At 46.2% G+C, this 23,051-nt stretch overlaps 2 protein-coding genes across 2 annotated transcripts in view; one reads left to right on the plus strand and one right to left on the minus strand.

The window, feature by feature from the left end:
* LOC122376062 (follistatin-related protein 5-like) overlaps positions 1-11,608 on the plus strand; it is a 34,884-nt gene extending 23,276 nt beyond the window's left edge. Inside the window, exons 9-19 of the mRNA XM_043355735.1 lie at positions 2,751-2,874; positions 3,273-3,436; positions 3,881-3,978; positions 4,534-4,741; positions 5,425-5,552; positions 6,416-6,610; positions 7,193-7,351; positions 7,878-8,028; positions 8,452-8,676; positions 9,051-9,197; positions 9,595-11,608. Of these exons, the coding sequence (XP_043211670.1) occupies positions 2,751-2,874; positions 3,273-3,436; positions 3,881-3,978; positions 4,534-4,741; positions 5,425-5,552; positions 6,416-6,610; positions 7,193-7,351; positions 7,878-8,028; positions 8,452-8,676; positions 9,051-9,197; positions 9,595-9,839 (1,844 nt within the window). The 3' untranslated portion in view covers positions 9,840-11,608. The remainder of the gene's footprint in view (positions 1-2,750; positions 2,875-3,272; positions 3,437-3,880; positions 3,979-4,533; positions 4,742-5,424; positions 5,553-6,415; positions 6,611-7,192; positions 7,352-7,877; positions 8,029-8,451; positions 8,677-9,050; positions 9,198-9,594) is intronic.
* A 286-nt stretch (positions 11,609-11,894) lies between these two features.
* Positions 11,895-21,980, minus strand: LOC122376060 (B-cell CLL/lymphoma 6 member B protein-like). Its single transcript, XM_043355734.1, has 8 exons — positions 21,820-21,980; positions 21,233-21,330; positions 20,754-20,897; positions 20,056-20,361; positions 18,470-18,664; positions 17,567-17,758; positions 16,381-16,554; positions 11,895-14,381 (listed from the first exon to the last, which is right to left on the minus strand). The coding sequence occupies exons 1-8, from the start codon at positions 21,953-21,955 to the stop codon at positions 14,007-14,009; spliced, it is 1,620 nt and encodes a 539-aa protein (XP_043211669.1). The 5' UTR covers positions 21,956-21,980; the 3' UTR covers positions 11,895-14,006.
* Between the last annotated feature and the right edge of the window lie 1,071 nt (positions 21,981-23,051).

Genomic DNA, 23,051 nt, shown 5'->3' on the forward strand with positions numbered 1-23,051 from the left:
CTTAGGTTAGGTCACTTTCAGGCCAAAAAGGTCAAATTTTTAAGTTTAAATTTTTGAACAAAAAAGGTGTCTATTTGATGCAGTTTGACCTCAGAAACACGATGGTGCTATTTATAATGGTGAATGATGTCAAATACGTACTGAAAAATTGATTTGAAAAAAAAATTATAATTGAGATTTTTTGCAATAATGCGTATAACTTGGCCATTTTTGAAGATATTTACCTAAAACTTTCTACTGTTAGTCATAAGCATGCGTTCTGTCACATATACCGTTTTTTTTTCGAAAAGTCAAAAACTTTTTGAAAAAAGTATAAGAATATAAATTTTGAATATTATTATATAAAATTTTCGAAATTTGCAAAATTTTGAAAAGCCGAGATAGCAGTTTGATAGCGCAGTCAATTCTGAACCCTTAATGCAAAGAAGTTGGATCTAGCTTAACCCTCGCCGGCCGAGGGGGGCGGGTGCCGCCCCCCCATAGGGTTTTTTCGCGATAGCTCCGAGCACGCTGGCGATAGAGAGCTGAAACTTGGCATACCTGACCTTTGATTCAAGCCGGATCTTTTGACACCAACCGGATTTTTGAGTCAGGTCAGGTCACTGACCTATGACGTCATAAGTGAACCTCTGCACGGTCTTCAGATGTCGCAACTTCGCAACGCCCTCACTGCCAGAGGAGATGTCACAGGGAAATGAAACTTGCAGGATCTAGTATCCATTATGAGTGTCACAACTTGTATATCTCGGATTTTCCCTAAAGGTCATATGAGGTCAGGTCATTTTTGTGACCTCACCATTATAAGTCAATGGGGAAAAATTCAAACTGCTATTCTGGCGCCGGGAACGATCTCCAACTATCTCAAGCACACAGAATCGTGATTTGATGCACTCCTTGCAAGGTTAGATGCGTCACTTTTGCAATTTTGACCTTGCGTGACGTCATTTATGACGTCATCAAGGTCATATTAGTTTTTCGTCAATAACTCTTGATCAAATTGAGCTAGCGAGTCGAGAAAACCACCAATGGACTCAGGAAGACCTGCCGAATCGAATGATATACGACATGACCTCTTTCGGCCAACTTCGTGACCTGGGGGTGCTGACCTGACCTTGACCTGAGGTCAACACCCCAAGTTGACCTGACCCGGACAAAAAGTATATCATTCGACGCGCCTGAGCGAGGCAAACACGATGCTGCCAAAATCGGCGCTCTGCGGCCGTTTTTTGCGAAGTTAGTCACCAAAAACTGAACCGTACCTTGGGGCACTTGACCTGACCTCAGAGGTCACCGGTTGACCTAGGACCTTAAAATCGGGTACCAATCTCTGCGTCTCGTAACGGCGCACACGCTCGTTTTTTTTTCCGCGACGCGCTAGCTCCACCAGGGGCGAAACGGCGAGGGGGGGTCGTACCCGCCCCCCCCCCCCCTCGGCCGGCGCGTATGTAGAAAACCAATACAGGGGTGTGCGCTAGAATCCGGAAAAACTTTAAATTGGCGTATCGTATAAACTTTTTTGAATATATCATTCTTCTTTTCTTCATAGGTTTGTGACTTCAGTCGCCTTCGATCGGAAACAAAATAAGTAGAAATATCCTCTTAGCTCGAGCGCCGCACCTCGGTTATTGTGGCCCTCCGTTGCGGCCGCGCGCCCAAGGAAATTGTGGACTTCTTTCAGTTCCCGAAATCGGCCGTGTACGACCTTGCAAAGTCCTTCAAAGAGTCTGAAGAGACGATGAGTGAGTCTCTGACTCCTAAGAGGAAGGAACAGGACCGATTCGAGGTTTGGAAGCGGAATAAGGACTTCTTGGAGCAGCTCGAGGCCATGATTGGAGAAGGTCCGAGCCTGCCCATGCAGAAGGTGACTTCGAGGCTCAATCTGCGCAGGGTAACAGTTCTTCGTGCCATTCACGAGAATCTCCGATACAGGAGCTACGTTCTTCAGGTGAGACAGATGCTCTCAGAAGTCATAAAGACCAGGAGATTCGGAGATGTTAGCTGATCATCACTTCTTTGGAGCACAGAGCCACCGGCCAGAGCAGCTTCTTTCCCGACCAGAAGATTTTCTGTGTCCGTGCGACCACTTTCTCTGGGGCGTCCTTGAGAGAGAGTCCAACAAACGACCTCACAACACTTTCGACTCCCTGGGGACCGCCATCATCCAGGCCGCGGTCAACTTAACCCGGGAGCAGGTCACCAACGCCTGCGGCAGGTTCCGGCGTCCTGTAGAGGCTGTGATTGGAGCTGGAGGGTGCTAAGTCGAGTGACAGTACAGAGGAGGGATCAGTCTTCGCTATAAAAGTAAAAATTTTGAAGGGAAATCTTGCGATACCAAATAAACCCTGAAGTTCTTTCCCTTACATTTTTTTCCGGATTCTAGCGCACACCCCTGTAGGTCCGGCGAGGGTTAAAAACTGAGCTCTTGAGAGCGATTGCCGTGGTTCAATGTTTTGCGTCGAAATCGGCCGAACATGACGTCACTCTGACGTCATTTTCGGCCGGCCTATGGTAGCTACTAAGTTCAAATTTTGACACAAGGTGTCAAATTGATGCAGCCGAAGGTACTGAAAGTTTGGCGTCGATACGTCAAGTGGTTTGGAAGTTATTGCAGAAAAACGGGAGGGGGGCTATGAATAGCCCCCCCCCCCCCAGTGGGGCGCGGGTTATCACTAAGTGAACTCAATTTGCTGAACTTACACCAATGACGTCAGCATCACTTCCATCAATAATCGTACACTTCTCGTTCACAGGCATCGCAATGGTCTCCCTCGACAAGGCTCTAGAGGTCAACAACCTCTCTGCCTTCGTCGGAGATAATGTGGAAATTAAATGTGACGTCACAGGATCGCCCGCGCCGCGAGTCATCTGGAAAAGGTGCGTCAACCAATCAGGGGACAAGAAGCGGATTTGCTGGCCAATCAGAGAGGAGAGATTAATGTCGCAGCCAATCAGAGGAAGAGGAGTAATCTGTCAGTCAATCATATTGCGAATATTTCACTAAGTCAATCCAAAACCTTTATCGTATTGCGATTATTTCATCAATGGTAGAACTTTATAATTGCCACTTAGTCCTAAGCACCAATCAATATCAATGGCTGATGTCAATTATACCGTGATCTACCCTGATCTCTCCTGGCCTTTTGCAGATCGTTACGTGACCTCTTCTGACCTTCCCTGACCTTTTGCAGATCCACCCGTGACCTCCTCTGACCTTTCCTGGTCCTTCACAGATCGTTACGTGACCTTCTCTGACCTTCCCTGACCTTTCACAGGTCGGGTCGTGACCTCTCTCATCTCTCTGAAGCAGACTCTCTACGCGTGTTCGCCGATGGCTCCTTATATCTCAGCCACGTGACTCTGATTCACGCCGGAAATTATACGTGTCATGCCGAACAGAATGTGGAAGTGCAGCAGACACATGTGCTTACCATACAAGGTAAGAAAAATCTACGTACGTTGGAAAGTACGACTACAGCATGCGTATTTGAGTTGCGGTGTTGTAAGCGTACATTTTGTATACATACTGTTTGTGAATTTGAGATCGATCACCCTGGGTAGTTTGCGTAATGCGTACCGTACTTATTTGCCAGCTTATTTATGGTACCTTTTCCACATTCCATTTCACTGAAACGATGTAATATATCTTTCTAAAGGATGACATGCTATAAGTTGTTTTTGTAACATGTACTGCTATCGTGTAGTGTGGTTACCTGGAATATTATGTTTATTGTTGTTCACTACCTCATTGCATTTATCCATATCAATCAATAAGACAGTGCTTCCCTTGCTATGAATGTAGCTATCAACGCCGTGTCGATGACCTGTCGATGACCTCAGCATCCTTGGGGACGAGTGTGACCTGTGTGTGACCTCTGCGCAGCCCCGCCGACCTCTGAGGTCAGTGTCCGTCTCCAGACCAAAGGAGTCGGTCAGCTGGCCTCCATTGAGTGCCACGTGGACGGAGTGCCTCCACCTCAGGTGAGGCATACGCTGTCTCAAGTGAGACATGCATTGTGATGTGTGAGACAAAATTTCCTCGATACTAATGCTTACTTTTTGGATTATTTTCTGGGACTATAAATATCTTATTCAAAAGTCAATATACTTCGAATGATGATGCTTACCCTTGGTCACTGGATCATTATCGGTCCATCATCTGATCTCAACTTCCTCGGGCGAGACAAGTTTTCTTTGATGAGAAATATCATTTCCCTTGTGAACATTTAGTAACTTATGCGATAATTATAACAACTCAGCCGTCAGACAAACAACTTTATCTTTTCCGACAAACGCTGACTGAAGGGAGAAATATATAGAAAACGACAATATATTAAAATACCATGAAGGGAGAAAATCATTCTATTGTTAACATAAACACCACATCGGGTTTCAGCCAAAAATTCACTTCCTCTGGGAAAACAAACATCACGATTCACGTTATGTTGATGTGCTCTTATCTTTTTTACTGCTTCGTTACATCTTGTAGATACTTCATGGTTCCTCAAAGTAATCTGCCCCTCTCCCTTCCGACAGATCTCCTGGCTCAAGAACGAGGCGCAGCTGATTCGTCAGCCGGGCCGATATGACGTCATTGGTGACGGAAGTCGGCTTGTGATTGGTCCACTGAGCGTCAGTGATACAGGCGCATATATGTGTGAGGCCAGTAGTCCGGCGGGTCGTTCGAGGTCTGTGAGCAGTCTTCTGGTTCAACAGGAGGAGGAGCATCATCAGCAGAGGCATGGTGAGGAGTCTATGTCTAGTCTATGTCTAGTCTATGTCTATGTCTAGGAGTAATAGAAAATGTCGGGGTAGAGAGAGGATGACGGTTAGATAAAGAAAGGAGTGTGGGATGAGGTAGAGGGGAAGACTGAGTTAGAAGGAGGAGAAAGAGGAGGTCGGACAGATGTAAGGGAAGGGTCGGACAGGGGAGGACTGGGTTAAAGAGAGACGAAAAATGTGAAGGAGAAAGAGAAGGAAAGGGAGAGAGTGCGCGAAAGAGAGGGAGAAATGTGTCAGCAGAGGAAAAAAGTGTCAAACAGAGCAGAAAGGAAAGAAAGAGTGTCAGAAAGCCTGGAGGAATAGTTGTGACAGATGAAAAGGGTGAGTAGCTCTTCATACAATCTTTCGCGCTTGACATGTTCTTTTGATGATTTTCCTAACCTCCAATACCTCTCTCTTCCATCTTTCCTGTTTTCCCTCAACTGACACATTCTGTCTTTACTTTTTTCTTCTTCTCGCTTTAGGTACTACGTGCTGTGCGTTCCGTTGCTCCATTCTTTTATGGGCTCTTCCGTGTCTCCTGTTTCAAAAAATGCTTGCTTGTTTATCACCTTTTATATTCACCCCATGTTCTTTTCCCCTGTTCCCTGTTTTTCCTATATACCACTCTCCCTGACTTCCCCCCTTCTTTCCCTCGACCCACAGGAAGCGACTCGGGTCGACCCTCGCGTCAGCTGATGCTGTTTCACGACTGGGGAATATCTCTGTATGATGCCGACAGTTGCCGACTGGAGCATCAGATTCAGGGATCCGACATCATACCCGGGACGCAGGTAGTGGTGGGTACTTCCGGTGTGTAGTGGTGGTACTTCCGGTATGTAGTGATGGTACTTCCGGTATGTAGTGGAGGGACCTCCGGTCTGTAGTGGTGGAACTTCCGGTCTGTAGTGGCGGGACTTTCGTTCTGTAGTGATGGTAAATCCGATCTGTAGTGGTGGGACTTCCGGTTTGTAGTGGTGGTACGTCCGGTCTGTAGTGGTGGGAATTGCGGTTTTTAGTGATGGTACTTACGGTCTGTAGTGGTGGTAAATCCGGTGTGTAGTGATGGTACTTCCGGTCTGTAGTGGCGGGACTTTCGGTCTGTTGTGGCGGTATTTCCGGTGTGTAATGGTGGCATTTATGATCTGAAGTGGTGTTTTTCCGGTTTGAAGTGTCATTACTCCCTGTCTAGTGATGGCATTTGATGGTAATTAGTATATGGTTTCGGCCCCTTGCCTCCCTCGGAATACGATCTGTATGTGGATCTAAAAAGTACCTCCTTCCTAAACTTATTGTCTTTCCCTTCCCTTATGGGCCTTACGTCCTTCCCTCTTCTGTAGGAATTTGTTTTCGACTGTGTCCGGCGTCTGTACCTAATGTACTGTACGAGTACACAGGGCACAGGCAAAGAGAAACGCTTCAGGAATCTAACTTCATCACCTCTCACTCTTCTTCCATGAATGCGTCTATGAGAATGTCTATCGACAATAACTGCAGGTTGTTTGAAATAGATAAACACTATTCGATAGAATTGTGTTTTTCCATTGAAAAACAACCGGAGCAGTTTGAGATTGGGGTATGTTTTCCATACTATTCTCATGTTATAGGAGAAACAGTAGAGTGCCCTGACACCTCTTCTCCCTCCCCCCTCTCCCAGGAGTACGTCTGCGGCGGTGTGCAGCGCGCCTGTACCTGGGGCTCGGCCGTCTCTGTCGGCACATCATACGTCTACATCAGTCAACCTCGTCTTCAGCGTGTTCTGGTAGTCAGCCGCCAGCAGCAGCTGGTTGTGGACGTGGTGAAGACGGATCAGCTGCCCGTGAAGCTGGAGTATGTGCCGCATCTGGATCAGGTGGGAAAGAGGAAGAGGAGAGGAGAGAGGGAGGGGGAGATAGAGAGGAAGGAATGAACTCAAAGAAGAGGGAAGGGGAGAAAGAGCGAGTGAGAGAGAGAGGGAGGGAGGGAGGGAGAGACAGAGAGAGAGAGAAAGAGAGAGAGAGAAAGAGAGAGAGAGAGAGAGAGAGAGAGAGAGAGAGAGAGAAAGAGAGAGAGAGAGAGGAAGAGCGGAGGTACAGAGAGAGAGAGAGAGGGTGGGAGGAGGAGGTAGAGGGTAGGAGAGGGAGGGATGAAGGAAATTGATTGAGAGAGAGAGAATAAGGGACAGACGTGCAGACAGATCTCAGGTCAAAAATTGCTAACCGTGCTGCAAGGTTGCTCATAACTACACGACGCATGGTTGCGTTTCTTCCTTGTAATACCAGGTCCACTATTTGGAATCTCGCTTCTGATTGATTATTTATCACACGAACAATTTAAGGACTAGCTGGTAATACCCCCTCCGTCTTCCTTTCCAACATCGTCATCAGCAGTCCATCTTCTCTACCGATGCCAGGACTGACCAGTAACTCCCCCCCCCCTTTTTCCACATCATCAGGTGTGGGTGCTCAACTGGCGTACAGAAACAAACCACGGAGTCCGAACTGTGGAGGTCATACGTCAGGCCAGTAAGCGGCGGTGTCACTTCACCGTCCACCTTCAGCCTATCAACGACCACGTGGACCTGGTGGTGGACATGCTGCTGCCTCCGGCACATGTGAGTGGTGGTGATGTGGTAAAGTCAGTAGTCAAGTCAGTATGGAAGGTGTGATAATGTCAGTAGCAGTATGAAAAGCGATGTAGTGGTAGCGTTTTCCACGTCAGTTATTTCTACGTCAGTAGCGTTATTCTGTGAACGTCTATCAATTTCCATTAGTCAGATCTGTCTTTCGTTTCCAACCACTCATATCTAACTCTCACTTATTAATTCTACCCCCTGACTGATCTCTCAATATAAAACTTGTGAGAGCTTGTTCCTAGCCAATTCTAACCTTTTGCCTCTAAACCACTTTCAAGGCTTATTTAGCCACCTAGCCACTTGTTTCATACTCTTACCAACCACTCCAATCTAAAATATAACCTCTAACATCTAACATCTCAATGTTTCTAGCCATTTTGTCATTTGACTTCTTACATACAAAGGTGATAACGTATTGACTTTAACCACCTGTAAGCGCCATTTAACCGCCATTTTGGTTCTAGCCTCTAACACTCCAATCTAACATCTAGCCCCTGACCGACAGTTCTCGGACCAGAAGTTCCGCTACGGCTTCGTCACCCACAGCAACCACCGCGGGATGTTCAAAGTCGACATGCAGACCCTGAACTTCGTCAAGTCGGTCGACCTGACGCCCTACAACTGTGTACCGCAGAAGGCACAGTTTGCCAAATTCAGTGAGTGCTGGTGGAGTGGTGGTTTGAGTTCATTTCGTGGGGCTAAGCTATGCTTAGGTGATGCTTAGGTGATGCTACTGCTTTGTTCTGCTTAGGTGATTTTAGTGCGCTTATGTGATGGATTCTTGCAATATTATTGTTCATCACCATGCCTCTCATAGGTGCACATGTGTTCAGCTTATAAATTTTAGTTGCTACGTTTCATGTGCAAAATTTTCCCAAATTCGCCATGCCTAGTTCTCAGACAATGAGAGGTGGCAAAGTTGTATTCCAGCTTGATAGTCAATGATAGACGGAACCATTTTTTTTTGTAGCAGCAACCACATTAGTCTGGTTACCTCCTTGCCCATATAGGTGAAAAATTATAATCCTTGTTTGTAGTTGACATCCCTAAATATCAACTATTTATTTACCTCTCCACAGACGGGTTCGTGGTACTCTCCTGCCAAGAACCGGTGACGTCACGAGACAGCGGTCAGCTGTTGTATGATCAGCTGACGGACACAGTCGTCAGCGCTCAGCCAAGTCTACTGGGAGAACCCTACCTCACTCCGGACTCTGAAACCTGTGTAACCGTGCAGAGAACTAATGACGTCACGGCTGTACGATCCGGTGACGTCACCACTCTGGCCGTCCAGAGACTCACAGGTAAAAGAAGGGTGACATGAGATGCTAAAGATATTGAAATTGATGTTTTGGGACTACTCAGGCTGTAATGGGAAGGAAGAAGCGGCGATGGAAGAAGGAAGATTTAAGAAAAGAGAACGGTGCTGCGATTTATGTCAAAGGGTTTTGGGGTGCAGTGCAGATGACGGGACTTTGGATCTTGTGGATGAGTTAAAACTTAGCTGTTTGGTCTAAATTTTCCAAAACTTGCTGTATAGCGGACAACATCTTTTTACGTTGAATCTCTCGTCATCCACAGCACGTCAAATGCCGTTTTTGATGTTTCATCACATTATTTTCGTCAACAACAGCTATTATCAATCTCACTAACACCCCCCCCCCTGATGTGCCATCAGGTCGTGGCCTGGAGTTTGCCTTTGACGTCCGCACTCCACTCAACATCAGCGACGTCACGTTCCATCCAAGCCGCACCGGTCGCGGTTATGATCTGTACGCCACGGCAGTTGGCGTGCCGGAAGTTGTTTTCATCGATCTGAGTACAGGTAAATATTTGGTTATGGCGGGTAAAAAGGTGGCGCCACTGTGTAGAATATAGATGGTATAGATGGCGCTTCTATGCGGTAAAAAGGTGACTATACTTACTGGTCACTAAAAAATTGTCGTTGCGACACCTACATGTGCGACATAAGTCGCGTTTAAATAGCATTTTTGACGAGGTTCAAGCTAATTTATTTTGCGATAATTGCGATGCAGTGATCTTTGCATATTTAGTGACGATAATTTTGTAAATTGTAAAGCACCATTCGCATTTTTTGCAATATCACGACGGAGATATAAGCTTGCAACAAGTCATATTATGTAAACGCGTCTATTATCACATCTGCGTGTCATATTTCTCGGACACATACCAAATCTGACCACTTTGTATCACATTTCCAGGTCAGGTACAGATCCTCACATCGGTCGGCAGTCGTGGAGGACCCAGACGCACCTCTCCACTGTGGGGCCGACCGGAGCGCCCTCTATACTCGGCCGGCCGATTCCAGAGACATCTATCGGCCGCCGACGGAGACAGAATGCTGGTTCTCAATGGAGATACCCAGACGGAGAATTGTGAGGTTGCTGGGCTCCAGGGGCTTGGCATTACACTTTGGTTAGACCCCCTCGCTGAAACACAACAGTGACGTCATACAGATGTGTCAAAAGTCGTGGTGACGTCACATAACTAGCAGCGACAACAGTGACGTCACTTACATATAATCAACACCAATGATGCAGCTATATAAGCATAATAAGCAACGCTAGTGACGTCATGCAAAAAGCCACAGCAGTATTTCTGACATCGCCAATACCTACATCTACACTGATGACGTCATAATGCATACAACAGTATAGACGTCATCTTTTTAGGTAGTGATGACGAAATATGCCAAGTAAGACTGTGTATTGTGTTTACCATTGGCGAAGACTTATGTAACCAGATGTAGAGAAGCCAAAAGGGAAAAGTCATTGGGTTGAAAGAAGGGGTAAGATAATCCTCAAGGGGTAAGTCAATAGGCTTTGAAGTTTGAAGAATAAAATGGGACAGGGGTAAGGTTTCCTGGTAGCATAAGGTTGTGAGCACCGCAACTGATGAACCTGCTTATAGCTGCTGACAATGTAAGCGCTAGCAACGGCAGCACAGCGCTGAACAGCCCTTTTGCAGCGATAATGTGACGAAGCTCGTTCGATATTGCATTTATCTACGGGGTTGATGTGAGGATGAGGTTGATATCTACGTTGCGTGCAGATTTCACGATGATACGATCTCCAACCACAAGTCGCGGTTGAGAAAGCTGATGACGTGCACTGAGCAGCCTTGTAGCTCAGTGCGGTATAGGGCTTGTATACAGGAGGAGCCATGGTGAGCCATGGAGCAATGGTGAGCCTTAAGCTATGATGAGCAGTGCAACCATGGTTAGCTGTGGAGCCAAGGAGCTAGAAGAGCCATAACGCGACAAGTCAGGCTCATAAAATACTGATCTCATTTTACACCAAAGAAATACTGCAACTCGACGTTGCGCTGGTACATGTCTTGATTCTTCATGAAGGGGCAAGACCCTTGGCATGTAAACATGTGTACTATGCACGTCCTTTGTTGCCCCTTAGGTTTATGTGACGACGAACCTGTAGCGAACGATTTTACTACGCCATCGTGGATAAAACGTCAGTTGGAGAAGGATAAAGCCGTAAGAATTGGGGTCGATGTTGTGCGTTCTCAACGAAAACTGTAATAAATGGAAACATTTCGTCCAGTGGGTGCCAACCGAAAGGCCAGGATTCGAGGAAGCGTCGCCTAAAGTCCAAGTGATTCATAATTGATGCATTTTCAGTTGAAGCTTAGAACGTGTTGTATGGCCGTGTGCTTGTTGCTATCTGGATTTAACGTTTCCTTAAGGTGTACTCTCTCATCGTAAACCGTATACGATCTTTGCTATTATCCAAGGAATTTATTCTCTAGTCAGATATCCGACAATGCTATCCTGCATTCATTGAACAAAGCACTGCAAAAAGCTGCTGTCTACGAGTAGTATTATGTGCTATTGCTGTATGCAAGTCTGTGTGTGTAACGCCTGTATAACATGTATCGCCTCTCGTTACGTTCGGTCGTAACGTGACGGTTATCGTGACGATACGATTATCGTGACGATACGATTGTCGTGACGCTGTGTGCGCTCGTCAGGTGTCGTGGAGCTACCCTCCAGCGAAAAAGCCCAGCGAAAATGTTTGATGTTCAGTTCACCGTCGCGACAAAGGCCGACATATGTCGGTAGCTGCCAGCCGTCTGAATATGACGTCACTTATGTGACTTCGTGTGACGTCATACCGCTGAACGGCAGCTGCCTTGTATATTTATGTCCGATGGGTGACCGCGCTTATTGCACGTATATGGTAATAAAAGCAACGCTCAGTATTTAGTGTCTTCTTGCAGCGGGACCTCCAGAGGAAACTTCTTTAGTGGAAACATTTGAGTTTGTTGTTTAAGGATGCGTTGCCCATTATGTCCCATACACTTTCGTAAGATGTTCGGAGCGGAGTGCTATTTTTACCACATATCATATATCTTTGCAGCATAAAAACATATTGCGCATATATCTGCGAGCATGTCTAAACTTCGATTATTATCTGATCTATACGCACCATATACTTCTTGTCGATAGACAAATTCAACTATATTAGAAGCTTAGAAAGAAAACAAGTCCGTAGAAAACTTGTATTGGTACAAATGCTACGTCATCCACACGTAGAAATATTTCTAACACAGGAAATGCCCACATCCGTCTCCTATCCATGAGTAGAAGGAAAAACAACGCTACAGCGCACACAACGTCCAAAAGACTCTCTACTCGTATCGTCCAACACACAAATGCTCCAAACTAAAAAAGTCAACCAAGCACCATTCTCTTCAGTAAGGTATCCCCAAGTTGAAACAACAACCGAGGGCAGACAGCAACAGGAGCCCTGCAGGTTATCAAACAAAATGCCACAACTGTTACTGACTGAATTGGACTGCCAGAAACTGCTAAAGTCTCCAACAGACTGTAACATACCTAATGTCATTTACTGACCACTTGGAATTCACAGAGTGAATGCATTTCTAACTTATCTTAACCTGCAGAATTATGCGAGGGGCCACATCGAGTCTACTGATACCAGTCAACCAGCAATACAACTTCACGAGCAACCGTCCACCAGAATAGAAGAACAAACTGAGAACAGACCCAAAGCCAGCAAACCCCGCGCGATGTAACAAAACTAGGCGCAACACAACCTGCTACAAAAACAACGTCACAATCAGTTTCTGCGCTTGTACATTGCGCAACATTTAACCCCACAACGAAGTATGCTAATACCCATAAACATAAATAGAGCTATGTATGTACAGAAAACGCGTATTGCACCGGGGGAGGTCTAGGACTTCTGCAACAGCTTCCGCCATGTTACAGAATGCCAACGAGAAACTACAACAGTCAGAATTACAGGCTAGCATAGCATCTATATCTGGCTCGTGTCGACATGGAGTATCACTCTAGCTACATTACTTACGGTACAAGTTCGGTTGGCCGTGTCTATATCATTCCCATTGAGAACCGTCCATCAGTACTTATGCGCACCGATACAATAGTACAACGGTACTCGAGTTCTCAAGGGAGTTTTTATGTCGTTCTAAAGAGACACCGGAACGTCATCAGGAGGGAGCACCGGTCACTCCTCCATGAAACTGGTCCCGAAATTGAGAGAATGCCCTCAAGGCTTGTTTGAGCACGCATTTGGCACGCCAGTCTGGCTGCCATTTAACTGGCCTACGATACAAACAGGGGAAATACACAAGGGACGGGGTAACTATACAATGCACAACACTAACTGTATCTGAGTTTCTTAACCAGCCATATCCGTGTGCACGCTAGCTTACCAACGTCAACGCATCATTCACAATGCTTGGTAACGCGGCTTGCTAGTGCATATAAGCATGGATGACATACATCATTCTAACGAAGGTTATCAGAAAACAAATCATGAGAAATACACAATGAGCAGTTGACAAAAGTAAAGCTGATTTCTTCTGAGATAAAGGACATCGCCATTCGCAGCGAGGAGATCGAAAAATATTCATGAACGTTTGGATAGCCTCTAACTGGGTAACAAGGGACAGGAGTTGATACTACTAAATAACAACATAGCAGACATAATGCTCTGTCTGAGTAAGCAAATCAAGAGGCAAAAACTCCCAGTTTCAAACAGCATCACCAATCAAAACAGCACACTCCAAAAAAGCACAACATCCAACAACTGACATACTTGTCAGACGTCCGGCTAAAGCTGCGTTATGGAATGAATGCCACACACTGGTGTGTTGGGTAGAATTTCAGCATTTCAGCCCAGAATGCCAGTCAATTTCAGTGATGCCCTCATGAGTAACGGTCAGTTCATCAGTGGCGTCTCGTCAGTCATAAACACGGTTAGCATTAGTTGAATACAAAAATGTCCGCCAAGAAAACGAGCTTTTTTGGCGTGCTGATCGGTAGCATCTTAGCTCCTGCAGTTTTTCTGCCAATTACCTCCGGTGCAACAAAAAGTTGTGTGCCATTTTCTGTACTATTTTCAATAATGCCCCAAGGATACCACAAGGGTGCATTCTGCCGCCCACACTATTTGCACTATTGATTAGTGCGAATAAACCATCGTTCACCTCTCAACCCTGCCGTCTCAAATCCAACCACCGGATAACGTCACACCAACGTCATTCAGGTGACGTACCATCCCACCGATGACATCACACCGAGGTAAGTGTGACGTCCCTCAAAATGACGTCACTCCACTGGCGTAGCTAGTTTCACCGAGCACTCTCCCAGCCGCCTCACCGCTCCCAGGAGCGTCTCCGCCGCAGCGCGTCTCCCCGTCCTATAATAAGAAGCTGGACGCTTATCCCTCACTATCTGCACATCATCTAGGATATTCTGCAGGTAAGGCAGACCTGGGTTGGCGGAGGAACCTTGACTTCCTCCAGCGGCTGACGTCTGAGGTCTGGAGATGAACGGGTTGTCTGGTCCGGCAGATGAGGAGGCCACTGGTTGTGGCGGCGCTTGGGGCTGGGGAGATAGAAGCGCCAGTCCGGCCGGGTTGAGACTGCGCAGGTAGCTCTGCATGCTGCTGGTGGGGCTGGGTAGAGATGAGCCATCCGGTGTCTGGAAAAAGAAATAATTACGTCATTGGTGAGAAGGAGAAATGGAAAAAATGACGTCATTATGAAAGGTAACGAGACAAACGTATTGTCATAAGTGAGAGATGGCGATACGGTGATGATGTTAGAAACAGCAGGTGGTGACCGTGTCATTACGTCATAAGTAAATGGCAACGGTACAGAATTATGACACCAGCGAGTGGTATATAGCAAACTGGTAACGTCACTTGTGTTCACAGGCTGGTGACATTACTAGCGCGTGGTAGGAAGCATGCTAGTACGTGCTGGTTAGCGCAAGCAAAAACAATTATGATGTAGCAGGTCACAAAGTTTTGCATCAGCATGCGGGTAAAAGGTAAATCCTTGTTTTATAAGAAGAACTTGACGACATCCTTATCTTTCTTGTATTTACAACAATCAACAACATGTGTATGCCCAATGACAGGTGAAGCGAAGTAGTGACATACTAATAAGTAATAACGGACAAATCCGTCACAGATAAAGTGGGGTACACTTACATGCATACATGCTTATATATACCCTCTCCGAAGCACCACTCATATGTACACTTTTGGTAGATGTCGGTTCAAGCATAAAACGCACGCCAGGACTGAGGAACATGACATATCCCCTGCTCCGCCCGAGCGATTCAAGAAGACTTGGGTGAGAGCTCCAGAAACTGACTGACGCAGCGAGGAATGCGCATGCATGTAGGATGACAGAGATGTAAGTAAATATGATGGTGCGATAAAGTCTTGCACAAAGCAGAACACACAATAAAACACTTCGAGGGCCGTGCTATTACAAAGAGTGTCACATGCAACGATGATGATAACTCCAAGTGGTGCGACGAGCAAACCACATTAACCCTCGCACGACCAGGCCATTTCTCATAACACGAACGACCAGGGGGGGGGGGTTGTTACGACCCCCCCCCTGGCGTTTCGAAACGGAAGGTCGTAGAGCTTAGCGGAAAAAACCAACGGATTGCTCTCAACGAGATCTCGCGATTGGTGGTATATTTTTTGGTCCTAGGTCAACATTTGACCTACTTATGACCGGTCAAAGGTCAAATTTTCCGAAAAAAATCAAACTTTTTCAACTTTCCGCGGCGATTGCGGCAAAACGGTGGGAGATATCGACTTGAAACCTTCACTATCGTGTTCCTTGATCAATTTTCTATCGTTTGGTATGTATTTCGTTTCCCTAGCTCTAAAAATGGCGCGTTGGGAGCGCCGGAAGTCGGCAAGGTCACAGTCGGCGGCAGAAATTCGAAAAATCAAAATTTAAATTTTTGAAATCTGATTGTATTTTTGGATTTGGGAGGTCCATTTGCTCCCTGTAGAAGCTAATATTGCTGCATATTCCCATTGAGGTGACAAGAATTAGCAAAATAGTAGTTCGGGCGCTTTTCAAAAATAGTACCGGACGCTGTTCCTCTTGTGACGTCATAGCTCCGTGACCTGACCTGACCCGGTCAATTTTCTTGCACCACACGATAGCCAATGCTTGCCCCAACATGCATGGGAAGTTTCATCATGATCCATCAAACAATGTGGGTATCACCGGCAGAAAACCTAGGGATTCGGCGCACACGTTTGGTAACTGTCGGCCGGAGGCTGTACCTCTTATGACGTCATAACTCCGTGACCTGACATGACCTGATCAATTTTTTTTCGGCAAAAGATGCGCAAAGGTTGCCCCAGAGGGTATTGAAAATTTCAGCCCACTACGACAAGCCGTTTAGCGTGCACTTCGAAAAAACCTCAGGGGGGGGGGGGTTGATACACCCCCCCCAGGCGTTCTAGGGTTAAAAGGTTTCATGCACCATCTCCACACGGATAAGACAACATTTGTGAGCATGATACTGAATGCCATATAATAAAACGTCAACCCGCTTCAACCAAATGCTCTCTTTCGAACCACAAATTGATAGGAAAGCGTTGGTCTTCTCCTTGTACACAATGTCACGAATACTCAGAAAGATCAAACTCATCACATACCTGCGCCTTTCGCCTCTCCTCTTCAGTGTGTCTATCCATGTGGCATTTCAGTTTATCCTGCCGACTGAAGGCTCGAGGGCAGACATAACAGGCGTACGGCCTCTCTCCGGTGTGTGTTCGTACGTGGCGCTTCAGGTGCGCCGAGCGGGCGAACGCAGCCGGGCAGTAGTCGCACTGGAGGAGAGATAAAAGTTGGTTAGTTATAGCAATCGGTAGTCGCACTGTGACCACAGATAATAGTAGAATTATTACAACAGACAACTGTCTTTGCCAGAGACAACATTCGCCAGAGACAACATTCGCCAGAGACAGCATTCGCCAGAGACAGCATTCGCCAGATTGCCAGAGACAATATTTGCCAGAGACCACATTCGAATTGTAACAACAGACCAGGGTTGTGCTCGACTAAAAAAAAATTGCCGACTCAACTCATCATTCAACTTCAGAAAGCCCTGACTCAACTCTGACTCAAACAAGGAGCTGATATTTTCCCTTGACTCGACTCATGACTCAAGCGTCTGAATGAAAATATGAGTTGACTCAAACTTGACTCAATTTTTGCTGAGTCAACTGAGTTGACTCAAAATTGACTCAGATAAAAAAGTTGTTGAGCGGGGGGAGGGGTGAAAAAAAATTCCAGCAGCAGGGCCAAGGCTAAGTTGTTAAGCGGGGGGGGGGATGTTTGACTCAACTCAATGTCAAAAGCTATTTTACTGACTCAACTCTGACTCAACTCGACGTCTTAATATTTTTGTCCGACTCAACTCTGACTCAACTCAACAGCTCAACATTTTATCCGACTCGACTCAAATCTGACTCATTTGAGTCAGAGTTGAGTCAAATTTCTGACTCGACTCATGAGCCAAGCACAACCCTGCAACAGACGATTGCCTGACTTTGTTAGAACAGATAATATCGGGGCTGTCGCAACGGGCAGGTTGTAATATCAACAGATGATACTGTAACTTGCAATTTGACTGTGGAACAAGGCGCTCTTGAATAAACCTTGATCTACGTCTAAAGGACTTCGGTGACCTTATACTACATTCGAGTTATAAAATTGAAATACAACCCTCTCGAGACAGACCGTCACCAACCAGCTTGCGATACTCTTGAGTGGATTATTTAGTCGGTCTTGAAGTGACCTTCAACAATTCACTCAACCACTTGATGACCTTGAACTGACCTTGAACTGTTTCTCCAGCCGATCGGTGACATGCACTCGGCTGATATGATCCCTCAGATCAGAGGCGCTCACAAAGTGCTTCTTGCAGAACACGCAGCTTCCCGCAGTAGCCTCCAGTACCGGTGACGTCATTGGTGACGTCATATCCTCCGTTTTGACCCGGACTCGGCCCTCGCCCTCACTGAGCTCCACCTAAAAACAGAGCAATGAGCATGTGATGTTAGTGAAGGATGTAACCAGAAAACATACCTACAGGAGCATGATTTCTTCAGTGTGATTTCCTACATACTTCGGCTTATTTATTAGCATATTTTTTACGCTTATGTTCAAGTTCAAAATAGTTCAGCTAGTTCAAAACAATATCATCTACAGAATCTATGCTTCAGGACGAGACCGTTTCAACTTAGATATGATTCAAGTTGATGAGACTGAGTAACGATACGCAAATAAGGAATTCTACTTTTTATTTTGTTTTGTTTGTTTGTTTTGTTGGGTTAGGCCCTTTCGGTCGACAAGACCATTGCAGAGCCGGAAGGATGATAGGAATTAGGGGGAGACATTGGTCTGGGCAGGCACCCTAGTGAGTCGCCGGGGCTGAGCCCGTCCAAGGACAGGCCACCCAGCCCCAAGGCACTCACTGCACCCGGCTACGGGGTGCGCTCCCTCAGGAGCAGTGGTGCCGCTCCAAGGGAGCAGCCCGCATGAGATAAATTTGCCTGTCCAGCCCGGAGGGGGGTTGCGGCGTGGAGGAGAAGGATTTCAGTATCCTGAGGATAGAAGCACGGATAGGTGTGAAAACTTTTTATTAGCCCGCAGTGTCAGAATATACACCTTGCCCGACACTTCATAGCGAGTTTCATAACTGATAACTAAAAGTCAGAATTTATCCTCCTCGGACTGTACCTGTGGGTTCAGCAGACTGGTCTCTGGATCAGACTGGTCTCCATCCGAGCCCTGAGACGTGCTGGCCATCTGTGACGTCACACATGACGTCACACAGTCGTCCTGTGACGTGGTGGTGACGTGTGACGTCACCTGGTCAGAGCCGTCGGAGCCGCTGCCGCTGTGATTACGGGATTCGTCGGCGTCATCGGTGTCCTGGAACACGAGCGAGAAATTATGTCAAATTATCAGGAGTATGAAAAATAATACCTATATGAAATTAACCCTCGCCGGCACAGGGTTGATGCAGCCCCCCCCCCTAAGGTTTTTTTCGCGAATAACTCGCGTAAAAAGCGGCCGATCGCGACGAAACTTTCAGTACCCTCGCATTGATCAATTTCACACCTACCCTGAAAATTTCATGACCCTGACCCCAATGACCTTTGACCTATGACCTCTTTTCCGTGACCATGTTTGGCCGAAATCGCGATTCGGCGTATGTCGGCTCGCATTAGCCGCGCGTTTGCAAGCTTTTCGTGGTTTCAAACGTTCAAACATGTGATTTGATGTTGCTCCCATACTTTAGGGTGGGTGTCAAGGTCACCTGAAGGTCAGGTCAGGTCATTGACCTTTGGTGACCTCGGGTGACCTCGGTTCACTTTTTCGAGTTTTACATGTTTCTAGGCTAGTTTTTGGAGCTGAATTCGAATTTATCAACCATTTGAACATTTACGAAGTAGTTTTGGTGCCTTCGTAACATGTTACGAAGCTGTCAGAGGCGGTTGACACGTATTACGAATACCCGTCACAACCCCTACCGGTTGACCTGACCTGACCTGACCCAACCTGGTCTAAATGCTTAAAAACATCATCTCTGATCAAAACTAACACGATATTCGTTTTCAGCACCCCGGAAAACCACATAGCAGCCACACTTTACGACTTTCTAACAGGTCCCGATTTTCCCGGTTTCCGGGTCATTGACCTGACCTAAGAGGTCACCCGATGACCTAGGACCTTAAAGTTGGGTATCGTCGGCTTCCTCTCGTGACGGGCAACACGCTCGTTTTTTCCGCGAAGCTCTAGTTAGATCAGGGGCCAAACGCGAGGGGGGGGGTTCGTACCTACCCCCCCCCCTTGTGCCGTCGAAGGACGTCAAATAGCCTGTGCCGGCGAGGGTTAATTCAATACCTGAAATTATGTCAAAGTAAAATAACGGAAGGTTTATGTCCGATAACCAAAAGCATTGTTCGTTAGAATTGTTTTCTTTTGTAAACCCAAGCCTAAGCTTTCGGCCATTTTAGCGAAGGCTTCTTGGTAATATGAGCGTTCTTAAACTTTGAGAAAGAACGATATTTGATACAAATCGGGTTCCAAAGTTCTTGTTTAGCTTTTTTGGTACATGTTATGATGTAATAACACATGGAATCATACCAGGATTTGTGGCTGGTATAGGTATATTTATATTTAAAAAATTAGTTAACGAAATGATTCCTTTGTCGTAAACTTACGGTCAGAAATATTAAGCTTGTATCAAATAACGGTTTTCGATTATTTCAACAGTTGGAAGGAACACCATGTTCCTCTCACATCCTCTCTAAACTCACCACAAACAGAGGCGAGGAGCAGCGCCCAGCCGGTGATTCCTCCCGAGGACGGCTCCTCCGCTGCTCTGCCTCATTCCTCCTCTGCTCTGCCTCATTCCTCCTCTGCTCTGCCTCGCTCCTCCGCCGCTCTGCCTCACTCTCTCCCGAGCTCCGTCGTCGTTTTGTAGGTGATGATCGGACTGGTGACGTCATTGCTCGCCGTAGTAGAGATTTGACCGGTGACGTCATCATGGGTGATGTCATCAGTGGTGACGTCACCGGCGGTGTGAAGAGGAACGGCAGTGGCAGAGGCAGGCTGGTCGGACGCTGTGGAAAGCACAGATGACGTCACACATTGCCAACACGCAGGCGAGATAAAGCACTGAAATGTCATGTGGAAAGGAAATAATTCAGAGATGATTTGGAAGAGCCAAAATGCCAAATGACTGAATGAATTTTGATTTGAAAAATGGAAAGACGCAATGACGAGAAATTTAAAACTTGAGACTTCACAGAATACAAATGTCAGTTCTACAAAATTGGTGAAAATGGCAAAAACCAAAAGTCAAACAGACGGCAGATTCCTTATGAATTCATATTTTTATTATGAAAAGCTATAAACCTCACAGTGATCATACATGATACAACAAACATCCGATAAGTATCTAAAGCCGGTATCTGAAAGACAGGCATCAACCGTTCGTGATTTCGTGACTTACCTGAGGCGCCCGAGGCGGCCCTGCCATCGCGATCCCTCGAACCTGAAGAATGGTAGCCGCTTCCACCAGTCCGTCTATCTCACAATCAGCTACAGATATCTCACCGGTGTATACGTACTCGATTAGAGAACGCACACAGGATATCTGGGGAGTAGACAAACGCTCGATTGGAGTGTGAACATAGGATATTTTGGGGAGAATGGGTGAAACGAACGAACAGAGACACAAAGGAAGAGAGGGAGTGAATGGTAGATAGTAATTCAGTCGAAAAGCGTCAGAAATGTGACAAAACATTGTTATCGACTAAAATCAATATCGCTTTAGCCGTGTAAAACATAAATTTGACCTAGATGACCTAGACGACCTATAGATGACCTAGATTAACGCTTGCTTGATAACCGCGAGCAGCGCACAAGTAAAAGTCAACAACTTTATGAGCATGATACCTATCTGCGAGACATGACGATTTCCATGGTTACCTGCAGGTCGGGCAGGATGAGCGTGGCTTCTGGCTCCTGATTGGCTGCTAGCAGTCGCTCCAACAGTGGACTGCATGATGACAGCAGCAGACGATGTGCTGTAGAACAGACGGCGACATAAGATCAAACAAAAGCGTGGTCAACAATTATCTTATGATGAGTCACGACTTCAGCAGACTATCAGAGCATGTAATTTGTCAGTATCCTGAGCTAGAGAATGACCTTTTTATCTTTGAGTTGCTATCATTATCCTAAATATTGGCTTAGTTACATGCCGGTGGTTGTGTAGGTAATAGGTATGCAGACGCAATGAAAGGCGGTTCAAACGTAAATTCATCGGGCCGGTAATGCTTTCTTTTCCAAAAGGGCAATTGTTAGTGCAAAACAAAACGAGGCTCCTTAGAGTCCTAATAAATACTTGATTAGCTGCTCTTTTTGCAGCCATAAGTTAAATATTCAACTAATTGATCGGGATGTTCCACTAGTAAAAAATATTCCTATCTGCTGTAATTTTTACAATCACATTTTGCACCTTTTAAACGCCTTTGATCTTACCAACTCTTACATTTTATATCGCCGGATCTTACCTTTGATCTGCCCTCCACGGCAAACAAGAGTGACGTCAACATAGCTCTCGTTCTTTCGTAACTCCATGAACTCCGTGCATAAGCTGGGCACGTGAGTTTGCCATTTTAGCCGGTAGGCGTCGCCCTCGTCGGTCATGACCGATTACAGATGGCAGCACCTGCGGCAGACGAGAAATGCATTGGAGACTGCACGAGGACATACGAGAATAACACCAACAAATCTGACGTGATGTGAGTCTATGAAAACTGAAAATATAGCGATACTGAATTGAATGAATGAATGAATGAATTGAAATGAATGAATGAATTGAAAAGAACTAATGGAAATGAACGAATGAATTGAAATGAATGAATGGACAAATGTATCAGAATGTGAAAAACAATAGAATCAATCTCGAATTCAGCTTAGGTACCGGCCGTCTCATAATAACGGAATAAATGAGAATGCATGAATTTAAACGAATCAGAGGTACCGAATGGATTACAAGCCCACTACGATATGCACCAGGGACCGAAGGTCGAATCTTCAAAAGACAGTCAGAGCCAAACCCGTCTCAGACGATTTTCAGTTAGGGAATTTATTTTTGTCAACAGCATGACTTGCACTATTCACCAGAAGGTCATTAAATGCATTGACGGGTTTTAAAAACTGCAAAAAAAAGTATTAGCATATAAATCCCACGAGCTGCTTTTATAAGGCGTCAAAAGTCCTGTCCTATTGGCAGCTAGCGTCTTGTCGCTTCAGCAGCCAACTGTATCCCTTTGAGTTGTGACCATCCCTCCTCCCCTCCTCCCCTCCCCTCGGTCGCGGGCCAGTGACTTGCGGCGGCCGGGGGGAGGGGGAGGGGATGGGGGAGGTCATCGGCCCCCGACTCCGCGTCGCACCCCCTGTGACGTCACAGACACGGACCAATGACGTCAGAGACGGGGGCCACGGCAGGGGACTCTAAATAGGCGCTAGGTAAGGGGGACTAGAGAAGCGCTGACGAAACCATTTGTGAACCCTGCTAACTGATGATTGACTGACAAACATCTTATGACAAACATAAGAGTTCGATATGTGGAAGGTGCGTTAGATGCTTACCCAAGACCCAGCTAACCCATGACCTGTTAACATATTGCAGATCCGTTTTGGACGTGTTCTTTACACAGCCGTTGAAGGCAATACCTAACGTGGGTACTGGGTATTTCGTAAAAGGTGATAGTTACATCAGGTAACATTTACACCGGGT

The sequence above is a fragment of the Amphibalanus amphitrite genome, unplaced genomic scaffold, assembly GCF_019059575.1.
Source record: "Amphibalanus amphitrite isolate SeventyFive unplaced genomic scaffold, NRLGWU_Aamphi_draft 002000F_arrow, whole genome shotgun sequence".
In the NCBI taxonomy this organism is placed as follows: Eukaryota; Metazoa; Arthropoda; class Thecostraca; order Balanomorpha; family Balanidae; genus Amphibalanus; species Amphibalanus amphitrite.

Coding starts and splice junctions, on each gene's coding strand:
- LOC122376060 (XM_043355734.1), bottom strand. CDS start 21,955: ATGACCGACGAGGGCGACGCCTACCGGCTAAAATGGCAAACTCACGTG. Junction 20,898..21,232: donor TCATCCTGCCCGACCTGCAG/GTAACCATGGAA, acceptor TCTACTCCCCAG/ATATCCTGTGTGCGTTCTCT. Junction 20,362..20,753: donor GGCCGCCTCGGGCGCCTCAG/GTAAGTCACGAA, acceptor TGCTTTCCACAG/CGTCCGACCAGCCTGCCTCT.